The sequence below is a fragment of a genome, unplaced genomic scaffold (assembly GCF_019419815.1).
Source record: "Pyrus x bretschneideri cultivar Hongxiangsu unplaced genomic scaffold, Pyrus_bretschneideri_v1 Contig69, whole genome shotgun sequence".
Classification (NCBI taxonomy): domain Eukaryota; kingdom Viridiplantae; phylum Streptophyta; class Magnoliopsida; order Rosales; family Rosaceae; genus Pyrus; species Pyrus x bretschneideri.
The window spans coordinates 2,078,317-2,090,582 of NW_025999808.1; the positions used below are offsets into that span (position 1 = coordinate 2,078,317).

The window sequence follows — 12,266 nt, forward strand, 5'->3', positions numbered from 1 at the left end:
ACGGGTGTGGAATGTTCTTGAATTCTTATTGTTGTGAAACATGTTATGCAATATGAATGCATTATTTCATAATTTTTGTGAACAAAGTGCTATGTGAATTATGATTTGTTTTGATATTGCAATATTTCATAATTCCTACTATTAATGTGGCATTTTTGTGAAATGCACATGTATTGTGATTATATTATAGCATAATTTCTTGTGAATAAGTGGCATTCATGTGATGTATATATGTGAGATACATAAATGATCTGCATTGTGATTGTGGTGCAATTTTCATGGTGATTATGGAATTTCGTTAGTGGAAATTATGATTTGCATTGCGGTTGCATATATCATAATTTCTATGAATATGTGATTACATATATGTATTGTGGATTACTCACGTGTGTTGTTGTGAACACAGGTTCCTGTGGATTGTAAATGCAGGTTTCCTAGATGATTTTGATGACCTGAGAGTGAAAGGGACTGTAAGGTTCCCCTGCGTTTCGATCCCCTAAACCTTCAGAGGGTGTTATACGGCCGAGCTATTCCTGCGGGATAGTCTATGTGGTATGGCCATTGGAAAATGGACAATCTTGGATTGAGAGGCACTAGGATTGAGGGGCACCACGTGCTACCTTAGGTTTCGATCCCCTAAACTTCTGGAGGCCTACACGGCTGGAAATGTACCGTATCCCTTGGGGAGGGTACCTGGCTCTGGAATGTAGGATTAAATGGACACTCTCGTTACCCTACTTCTTGCTGTTGTGGTCAGATTGAAGTGAGGGTAATCGGCCGCGGGACTGGTCATCAGGTTGGATTATGTTGGCACCCGAGTTCTGAGAGGGAATCATGGTGACGGCTGTGTATAGCCAATAATGGTAAGTGATTTCACCAATGATTGTGAATTGAAATTCCAATGATTTGGTGGGAATTTCTTATATTTGATTTGCCAATTTTAATGGTTTGGCATAAAATTGTGATATTCACTTAGCCACTAATGATTATGGCTTGGTATTTTGGTATTTATTTGGCCAATGATGATGGTTTGGTTGGAATTTATGATATTTGTTTTGCCAAGGATGAATATGGCAAAATTTTCTGATGTTTGGTATAGCCAATGATAGTAAGTGGTTTTACCAATGTTTGTGATTATCTAACAAATGGTAAATGTGGTTTAATAATCTAGTATTTATTTAGGCCATGAGGATTGTGGCTTGATGATGATATTTATTTTGCCAATGTGTATGGCTAGATTTTTCGATATTTATTATACTAATGAGGGTGGTAGGAAACCTGAGTATAAATGATTACTTCGTGGAAGTATTTATTTCTGGGGCTTGAATAAAATCGTAGACTGAGGTTATGATTTTATTCACGATAAGTGGAATTAGCTTTCATTCCTTTTTCGTTACTTGAGGGAAGAAATCTCGAGGACGAGATTTATGTTAATGAGGGTCGAATGTAATACCCTGAAAATTATAAAATATATGATTATGTGGAATTTTTTTTATCGGAAAGTGAAATGACGAAAATGTCCCTCGTTGACTTAACTTAATTATACAAGGATGTATTTTATCCTCATATATTTTATCGTATTTCTTGGCATATTTGAATAGAGGACGACCCTACGAGCGTGTAGGTGTAAACCGTTCTTAATTCCGAGTTAGAACGAAGAAGTTACGAGCCTCGGAAGTAGTGAGACCTTTAAGACATGTGAACTTACTATTAGTAGTAGGTTTCCAAAGTCTCTGCCTAAATTAGCAGGTTTCCATATATAGAAACCGGGTTCAGAGGCCCAGGGAGCCCAGAAAAACCCCCATTTGACCTCCCCCGACCTCCCATTTTCTGAGATCGATTCCGGCCAACCCCAGTGGAATTTTTTGACGCCACCACCACCATCTTGAAGCTCACCAAGAACCACCTTGATTAACCATTGTATGTGGCGGTGTGTGGCCATAAAAACCGATGAAAACCAATGGTGCTCCGGCCACCCTTCTCATTTTTCTGGTGAATCGGCAAAGCGATGGCCAATGTCACCACTTGGGTTTTGTAGCCCATCATCCCAGGAGTAAATCCCAACCAGCTTTGATCCCATTAGACCACCGTAGGCGACGAATCGACACCGGGAAGCTTTAGGCACCCGTCGACTTTATCAGCGGAATTGACCCTCTTCCGTCCACTTTTGGACTTCGTGGTAGGTATAAAACTTGTTCCTCTTGTTGAGCTCTATCTTCCTGTAAATTTTGGTAGAATTTGGAGTTAGATGAAAAAGTGGGTTTCCGGTTGCTGGAAACCACCACGTGCAGCGGCGCGTGGTGGAGAATCTGTTTTCATGGATTTTGGACAGCGGGACATTCTTGATGTCCTGAGCCCATATCCAAAGTCCGTTCGTTGAAATTTGATACGATGATTTGAATATTCAAATTTTTCGGAGAATTGTACTGCCATACAATTTTTCATAATTGACGACCATTCAACCGTTGGATCGTCACCAAACTTTGAAACATTATAGTACATAATATTTGAGGGCCTTAGAAACTTATGGATCGAGAATCCGGCGTTCAGATCTTCCCAACTTGGATTTGCAAGTTAGTAAATTAAAACGTTGACTGCCCCTTGAATGTTGTGATTGGCGGAGATCCGACCGTTGGATCGAAATGAAATTTTAATATATTGTTCTAGAAGCATAATGTGAACAACGAATAGCTTGATCCCTTAGTAAGGTACATAGGCAGTCCAACGAGAAGGTTAGATGCAGCCATAATAAAATACCTAAGATTGATCTTTTAGTGAAATTGCTAAGAAAATGAATTTGGGGCCTATCTTAGTAATTAGCTTCTGAATTAGAAATTTCGGGGTCGTTACAAATACCTATTATAAGAATCAGGTAACTGAGTGGGATACCTTATAATACTACTGCTACATTAGTGCATGTTCATTATATTGGTATTACATAAATTTTTGACCCACTATTTAAGTGTAATTCCTATGAGTCCAATATATTAGTATCTCACTCCTTTTTTTTTTTACCTACTATGAGTTCAATAAATGCTAACCGACTGATTTTTTAAGCCCACAACTACGCTAATCAATGAGTATGTTACTACAACAGTAACTACTTATTTAGACCTACTCCGTAATGTAAAATGAGGATACGAAGCTTTCATATTTTAGGTCTTCATTCTAGCACTGCAGAAGGACATTTCCATAGTGGGGCCGAAAAAATGAGCGTGATATCAATAATGTAAGAATCAAATTCTTACAATGTGCCAAAAAATCTGCTTTAAGAGTGATTTTTATTTCACTATATTAAATTTATTAGTGTGATACATACAAAATAAACGAAAAGAGATGAATCCCACACTTAATGTATAACTCATCTTTATCAAACTTACGCTATAGTAGCATAGTGTAATACTAATCAAACTCGCGGTGATTGATTCTTTTCTGTTGCTATCACACTCAACTTAACCACTATGAAGAGTGCCAATAGGGTCAGTCAAATGCTATCCATGAGAGAGAGAGAGAGAGAGAGAGAGAGAGAGAGAGGGAGTTGGGTCCTATCACACTCAACTTAACCACTATGAAGAGTGCCAATAGGGTCGGTCAAATGCTATCCATGAGAGAGAGAGAGAGAGAGAGAGAGAGAGAGAGAGAGAGAGAGAGAGAGAGAGAGAGGGAGGGAGTTGGGTCCTCGGTTGTACACATAGGTGGCTCGGGAGAAAAAAAAAAAAATCATTGTAATCAAGAGAGCAACAATTTTGTACGAATTTCTGATGATTACATTGATATCATGTCCTTAACTGATTAGATTTCCAATTCCGACCTACCAAAATTTCAACCGGATGCCCCAAAAATCTAGGAAACCAACGATGAAAGTCAGCGAAAATGCATAGGCAATTAATATAAAACGGGCTTTGACTGCCGATGCAAACAGGGCATCCACCATCAAGTTCACCAAACCCGTGAGCAAATTCGCCGGCACGAAAAAGCAGTATGAGATTGTTTTAAGCATGAGAAATGTTGATTGAACCAGACAATCATTTAATGGTTGGCACAAGAAACTTGAAAAAGTTTGCTGTAGCATACCAGAAGAAACGTCCCGAGCAAATTGCGATTATACGCTTCTTCAATCGCTGAAGTTTTACTTCCGGGGAGAAAATCAGAGACCAGCAGTATTGCCAACACCTGAAAAAGGAGTGACAACTTGAGTAGGAGTTAAACTGAAAGGAGGTTAGTCTTCTGTACAACTGTTGTTTTCTACAGATAAACATATTCTAAAGATGAATGAGGACATTTTCAATCACGAACATTAATCCATTACAACGACAATTTCAGAAGGGGGCATGCCATTTAAACATTTTACATCCAACCTACATACCCCAATATCCTGGGAATGAAAACAATAAACTACTTTAAGCAATAAGAAGAAAATCTGCAAACAACACACTTGCATTTTTGTACTGTTTTTCTGTTTAACCTAATTGGTTTTGTAAAGAATATATGCCAATTGTTCAGCAGTTCACCTCGCAGCAGAAGATGGCGTTCTTTCCAGCTATATCAGAGATGTTTACGTTCCCCAAATACCCACAATTAGGTCATTCAATGAATTACATCATATGACTAAATGCAACCCAACTGCATTACGGCCAACTTATGAAACCAATTTCCACTTTGTTGTTTGAGTTACAGATAACACTAGGAAATATAGAGAGGGGATTAAATGAGCTTAGTGGAAATGGTGATGATCATAACAATGATACTAGATAATTTTAGTGACATCGTTTATTACATGATAAATTTCAACTTCCATATTCAAAGGGGATACCATTATATAAGATAGGGTTTTAGCCAAAATGGTCCATGAGATTGGCATGACTCATCACTTTGGTTCCTAAGATTTAAAATCGATAGAATTGGTCCCTGAGTTTGTCCACCGTCAATCATTTTGTGAAAAATCTCGGTTAAATAAAGAGAAAATGACAAAAGTACCCTCAATTTTGTCAAATCATTTTGGCACACTGTTTATTAAATTGAGGGAATTTTTTTCATATTGGTCCTTATTTAACAAAGATTTTGACAAACTCAGGGACCACTTCTATTAATTTCAAATCTCATGGACCAAATTAAGGACTTATGCCAATTTCAAGGACCATTTTGGCTAAAATACCTAAAAGATATAACTTGGGTATTGTATTAAAAAGAACAATTGACATACTTTCATATGGTATTTTGATTTAATTTGGAAGTCCGGCTAAATATACTTATAATGCAAGCACATACTTCGTCTCCTTTTCAATTCAGATTTTAAATCCTCTAGATTTTCTTAATAATGCTTTGTTGTTGTTGTTGTTGTACATTTTCTTAATAATGAGTAAATCTAAAAGCGGCAACTCAGTTGCAAGATACTAGTCTTAGCTCCAAGCACCAAATTCCATTAATTACAAACACGACTTAACCATTAACTGCTATACTCTGAATCTAGAGTACTTTCTCCTGGTCTGCAGAACTTAACAGTGTAAACTGAATGTGTTCTGGGGACATCAATCTTGGTGCAGACAATAGTATCAATCTTGAGATACTACTGTCTGTTATCACTTTTATCTCTCAATATATAAGCATAGAGAAACGTCATGATCATATTGTATATATGCAGAGATTACGATTTAGAGTCTTCCTAAGAAGCAATCTGGGTGCAGCATTCATTTGGTTATCGTACTACAACTTTACTTGGGTCATCAACCCTATACACCGCGAAGATAACACTAAATCAGCTGCTTTTCCAAAAGAAAGTATGCAATAAAATGGAACGTGTGTGATGTTTTCTTTGGTGCAATTACTTCGTATGATACATCATTATGGAAGGGGAAGCTTATATCTCTTACAGCATGATCCAACCTATATCAGTTATGAACAGAACAAAAAAATGAATATTTCGTTAAGCAAACTCAGTCATGCGATTTGAGAACATTAACAACTTGACTAAATAAATGGATCCCATCTTCTTTTATTGGTGTATAAAGAAATTTGTGCTTTGAACTTGACAGAGAGTCCAAATTATTCAGAAGATAGAATAAGCTTGAAAAATATTCAAGCTCAAGCACTTACCAAATATGCTAAAAAACCCCTCCTTATTTTGGCTGATTATATCAGCTCCCCTTTCATTAGAAAGCAGATGTGAGTTTAACCCATGCATCAAGCAAACTTGGTAACCTGGGAGATAGAAAACCAATTAGGCTAAAGAATAGTCTTATATCTACTCAAAGGATAAAAGTAATAAACCGCATACACCAAAAACAACATTGCACAATAAGATTATACCTACTAGAATTAATGAACCAAGAATGCCAGAATACTGTGCGGGAACATTAATTATGGATGTAAGAATTGATACCCCAGAAAGTGTGAAAAAGAAATTCCAATGCACTCCATATTCAGCCACATGAACCTACAATATGTAAACATAACATGACATCAAAAAGAGATTAATGCAGCATAGAATAGCCTATTGAACACCTTAAAGTATTGAAATGATCACAATGCACTTCAGTGTTTAAACGGAATGACTTATTACAATAGAAGCTGAATAGAAAGGTCACCCTTCATTGTCAAATTGGCTTAAACTGAAAACTAGACATGACAACGATGTACATACCAAATTGACCTGATAATCCCTGATATCATAAACCTACCTGATAGTCCACGCCTGTCGTAGACAGAAGATGGACAAACCCAAGGATGATTAGTGGACTAGCAGATTGAATAGCAGTCTTCCATGACCTTAAAAAGCATAAACAAACAGCATGCCATCAACAACATATTTTCAGACTACGACAGGACGACACTGCAGTCCGTTTATACCATTCAAGATCATATCATGCAAACAAAAATATATAAAACTATAGGAAAAAACAAACCATTAAAGAGTCAACAAAAATGATGATAATATTTAAACATAATCCCAGGATTTCTTGGAAGTTGGGACCTTCAAGAGACTAGTCTTAAGATATTTGTTCCATTAGGGTGCTGCTAGTTTTGGAGGAACACTCAAACCTCCATATATTTCCATTATTCCGAAACACGTTATTCTCTGAACTTTTTTTTTTATTGCTGTTTGTCTAAACTTTCAAAAAGATATGCAAGAGAAAAGAATATCTTAGGAGTTAGAACAAATAAACATTTGCAAATTTATAGATGTATGCTATATGCGCGCACACACACACACACTCACATGAGAGAGAGAGAGAGAGAGAGAGAGAGAGAGTGAGTTAAGAGGTTACACCCAAACCAACAAAATTATAAATGACTAACTTGATGATATATTTCGTGCTTGCCGTGAAACTAAGGAATTTGCTATGACAAATGAGCCAACCTCAAGATCCATCGGACAAATTCATGTATGGAAAAATTTTCACAAGTGGTCATTTCTCAATTTAATTTCCTCAATAGATATTCATTAAGTAGAGATGTTTAACACATGCGATGTAGGTCTCAAAGAAAATAGAATATCTAAAATACAAACAATAAATAAAGAGAAGCTAATATAAAGCCACAGGAAGAAAAAGAAGTGATAGAAACAATATGATCCGAAACAATTCTACCGTTCTTATTTTAAACAAAATTTGGACAATTCTACTATTCTTATTCTAAACAAAATTTGGAACTAGTACCAGAGAACTACTGAGCGCCAGTAACCTATGATTGCATCCCTAAGTCTTGTCCTATATTGGCTATTGATAAATAATGAAGGAATTATTCATGAGGGTGTGGTATGATATCAAACGAAATTCAGAGATAGCGAAACTCAGACAGAATTAAAAAGTTAGCTGCAAATTGGAAACTACTCATCAATTGATGGCAACCCAGAAGGAGATGCTAGCAATGGAACAGATGTTAAACATATGTTATTTGACTTATCAATGTGAAGAGTAAGGTGGTACAAGTTATACTCTAATGAAAATCAACAAAGTCTAATCAAGTCAACACTGTAACAATAGGCTTAAGAAGATCGCAGTTTCGTTCCATATTGCTTGCAAAATTCTTACCCAGCCAGTACCATAAGTCTCAGTCTTGGCATATCTTCTAGGGAATATTCTGAAGTCAACAGCCAAGATACAAAAGCATGTGATGATCATCTGCAGCAATTACTTTTGTTCACACGAAAAAATAGTATAAGTTACAGGAAATTTTTTCTGGTAAAAAATTATAGGAAAACTAATGAAAAGGGCTTGAAAACTTTGAGTTTTAACGATAAGAACAAAATAAAGGGTAAAATGAATAGTACCAGTTTGACTTTTTAGTGTAAAAATGTGGTTTTTCGTTAAAGTGAATAGTACCGCGGGCTTTTCGTTAAAACTCCCAAAAATTATACTATGCAGACCTAAGTGAAACTGCATACCGTAGCGACTCTGTAAGACAACATATTTTGCCTTATAGAATAAGGATCCTCCTTCAAAGTAGAATAAGAACCAAACCTACATTTAAGTGAACGCAACTGTGAATCAGTCTACTATATCCAAGCATAAAAATACTCTGCTACTCATACAAACATCTTCTAGCATTGTGAACATGGCATGAATGACTCCTCAAAATGGGGGGAATACTGAAATGCAGTAACAACATCAACAAAGTCGCCCAGATATACATCCACTCTGCCAAAACCTGACATGAGTTATGATCATAGTGAATATGATATGACATGTATCCCTGGATAAGAAATAATGTGACCACAACAGAAGACCCGACTCTAGAATATACAGTTACACACTATCAATTTTGAGACACTTTGACGATTCATGAGCAACGGCACTGCTTTCAGAAGTTTAAAAAGTGGTGGAGAAAATAGGATTGCAATCTCCACTCTAAAGATTACTTAAAAGCTTGGATCCTTCCAAGTTTTCGTAATTAGTCAAGTAAAGAAAACTTACAGTGTAAACTAAAACGATAGGAAGTATAATGAGAAGAAATCCAAGAGACAATGAAGCCATGTAAGCCGCCCATCCCTTAGAACCAACTACTGCATCATCATTTTTCTTTGATGCCACATCTATGGTAAAACAATCACATGAAAAAAAATAATATCAGAAAAACAAACATATTAGCTGCAATGCATATCAAACAAGCTTGGAAATGAGAAGCTTATGGTAATGTGAAGGGATACAGTATAAACGCTAAATTGAATGACTCCATTTCGTGTTGCCAAAAACACAGCAAGATAATGTTAGAAACTATGAGATAGACTCTTTTGGAGACTAGAATGTAGCACCGCCAGATGATGTTTTTATCATATATGTAAGATCTAGCATACAGGACATGGCGCCTAACCGTGACTGCTATCACGCACATGCACAGGCATACAACAACAATAACGGCAAGGTTTTGTTCAATAACCAAATAATTTGAAGGATAATATTTTGTTAATTTGAGAACAGAAGTCCTTGTGGCTTACCAACAACACGATGAGAGCCAATGTTGTGCCGCAGAAGTAACAGAATCTGACAACAACGTAAGAAAACTATCAGAGTTCACAAAAACAAAAATACAAACAACATAAAAGTGCATCAGCATTGTTGTTCTAAACCTCAAAAATGCGAGACGAAGAAGAAAAATGAAATATGAAATATTAGGTCAATTTACAAGGATTATTGTGGTAAGCGCGGCAATCTCCATCATTGACGATCCGCTCAAATCGCTCACAAACCTGAAAAAGTTATCAAATTCCGCAAAACAAAGTTAAATTAAAAAAGAATCAACAGTTTAGTGAAGCAGGTGATTTTAGAGAGAGTGAAAGAATAGTAACTCTTCTTTGAGACGTTTGTTTGGATTGAAGGAGTCGGGAGGATAATCCATTGATAAAAGAGAATAGAGGTGAACTTCGCCGGAGAATTTGTGTTGGTCGGCGGTGGAGCTTTGAGTCTTGGTCCCGAATTATCCTACAACAATTCTTCAATTTACATACATAGCCATTGGGCCGAATTTTGGCGCATAATTATGGGTAAATTACATAAAACTACCTCAATTATTAGATCATTAACAGTTTCGTACCAAGTCTTTAAAAAGTTTCAATGTCATACCTTATCTTCGAATTTGTTGCAATGTCATACATTCTGTCAATTATTCTGTTAAATGCTAACGTGGCTTGAGACATGACCCATTTTCTATTAAAAAAATAATTAAATATTAAAAAAATTAAAATACAATTATTTAACTATTTTTATAAAAAGAAGATGGGACCCACCCACCTCCTTCCCTCCCACCCGTCTCCTCCCTTTCGCACCCTTCCTCCCTTCACTCCAGAACCCCATTCTTCCCTCCTACTCGTCTCCCCCCCTCCCCGGCACCCTTCCTCCCTTCACTCCAGAACCCCACCGCCGCACGCCCTTTCTTCCTCCATCTCCTCCTTCCTCCCATGGCGTTCCTCCCCTTCTACTTCTCATCCTGCTTCACTAACCTTCCCATATCTCTCCCCCCTTCTCTTCCAGTCTTCTCTATTCTCTTCAAATCTCCACACCCAAAGCAAAGAATGGAGGAGCAAGAGGCCAATGCAGACGCTACCAGGTTTGGGTTTAAGGCCCACGCAAGGAAAAACGCATACGGCCAAGACGACATCGACATTCCCCCTATGGAGAATGCGATTTGTTCTGTTGTGGGTGTTCCTCATCCTCTTTCTCTTGTGGTTGTAAGGGCGATGCACACGGCGTCGGCGTTGACGACCCAGAACGGCGATTGGTCGAGAAGGTGGGATGTGATTTGATTCTTGATGGGTTTGGAGGTGATGAAATTTTGGTTTTGGATTTGATTTTTGGGGGTTCTAGGGGCAGGATGATGAGATTTGATGTTGGATTAGGTTTGATTTTTTGTTTGAGGTCTAATGGGATCAATGTCGTCGAATAGCTGATGAATGGGAACGAGATATGAAGAAGGTGGGGGCTGATAAGATCATATCTATGCGACTTTGTTAGTTTAATTCCTTGCATTTAGTGAGTTAGTTCCTATTTATTATAGTGATTTAAGCTATTTTCGTGTGTTTGTAGGTTCAATTGGCTAAAGTGGCAAGAAAGGACAGTTTGGAGCAGTTTTGGGCTTGGAATGGATAGCACATGCATGGAGCAAGGTGGATGGACGAAATTGAAGTTCAAGAAAGGCTAGGAATATGCTAAATAGTTGAAGAAATTAATTCAAGACTTGGAAGAAAAGGAATCAGCTATAAAGAAGGAAAAATGAGTCAAACTTCCTTATTTTGACTTAGTCAATCCTAATCTTTTCCTACTTATGTTCCAGCTACTAAAGGGATCCCTAATTAATTTAGGACACCTAAATATATGTTTCTAGAAGTCCTAATCCCATTCTAAGAGGGATGCCGCACCACCTATCCCTTTTCTTCCCTTTCCTTGCCGTGCAAGGCCTTCCCCTTTTCCCAATTCCCTTGCCGCACCCTTCTTCTCTTTTCTCTATGGGATTCTGATTTTATTTACCCTTTTTTCTTGAGGATTTGGAGTCCAAATCTTTCCCAAAACATTTAATTAACGCCTTGCCTTTTCTCCCTTCATATATATGTTTCTGCTACAAATCCCTAACCATTCATTCATTCACCCATTCAACCATTCAATACATCCATATACCATCCATCACCATAATACACCACAACCCAATTTCAACCACAACCACCCTTGTGCCGCAGCTTTGTAAGGAAGGAGAGGATAGCTTGGAGCCGTGCCTACCATTCAAGATTGTTAGATTGTTGGAGCGTTTCTAGGTGTATTCAATCTTTTGTTTTCAATGTTTAATTTAAGTTTTCTTTGTTTAATTCTGAACATGAGGAGCTAAACTTGTTTTAGCTAGAGGAGACTTTGAAACCAAGATTATATTTGCAATATGAATTGATTACTTCCAATTGTGATTTCATAAATCGTGAATGCAATTTACTTAACTGTTGGATTAAGAACTTATTCTTGTATGTTGATTAAGGAGGCCTACTTAGTTTGCATGCATGAATTTGATGCTAGAATATAAGGGAGTTTCACATATTTGTTACAAACTTATATTCACAAGTAGTGAAGATCGTTGGTCATGATCGTGCTAAGTAAATTCCTGGCAGGAGTATCATGTTGTTCATAGTTATGAATGCCTTGTCAATGCTTATGATCTTTCATTGTATCTCTATTATGTTGTTCATGTAGGAAACTATTGAAGAATAATTTGGTTGCCGATGCGTATCCTATCCAATTCAATGATTTAAGGAAAATCTGAGGGTTAATTAGTGTTGTTCACGGTTAATCTGG

General features: G+C 37.1%; 1 protein-coding gene across 1 annotated transcript; it reads right to left on the minus strand.

Moving 5' to 3' along the window:
* Nucleotides 1-6,304: 6,304 nt before the first annotated feature.
* On the minus strand, nt 6,305-9,898 carry LOC125472265. The gene is made up of 8 exons (XM_048573470.1): nt 9,785-9,898; nt 9,622-9,685; nt 9,434-9,479; nt 8,913-9,031; nt 8,384-8,459; nt 8,031-8,132; nt 6,678-6,765; nt 6,305-6,433 (listed from the first exon to the last, which is right to left on the minus strand). The coding sequence occupies exons 1-6, from the start codon at nt 9,832-9,834 to the stop codon at nt 8,086-8,088; spliced, it is 402 nt and encodes a 133-aa protein (XP_048429427.1). The 5' UTR covers nt 9,835-9,898; the 3' UTR covers nt 6,305-6,433; nt 6,678-6,765; nt 8,031-8,085.
* Nucleotides 9,899-12,266: the final 2,368 nt, after the last annotated feature.

What these genes read in the sequence shown, in the direction of transcription:
- LOC125472265 (XM_048573470.1), bottom strand. Translation starts at nt 9,834, where the DNA reads ATGGATTATCCTCCCGACTCCTTCAATCCAAACAAACGTCTCAAAGAA. An exon ending in CGCTTACCACAATAATCCTT is followed by an intron (nt 9,480 to 9,621) that starts GTAAATTGACCT and finishes CGTTGTTGTCAG; the next exon opens with ATTCTGTTACTTCTGCGGCA. An exon ending in CTATCGTTTTAGTTTACACT is followed by an intron (nt 8,460 to 8,912) that starts GTAAGTTTTCTT and finishes ACTTAAATGTAG; the next exon opens with GTTTGGTTCTTATTCTACTT.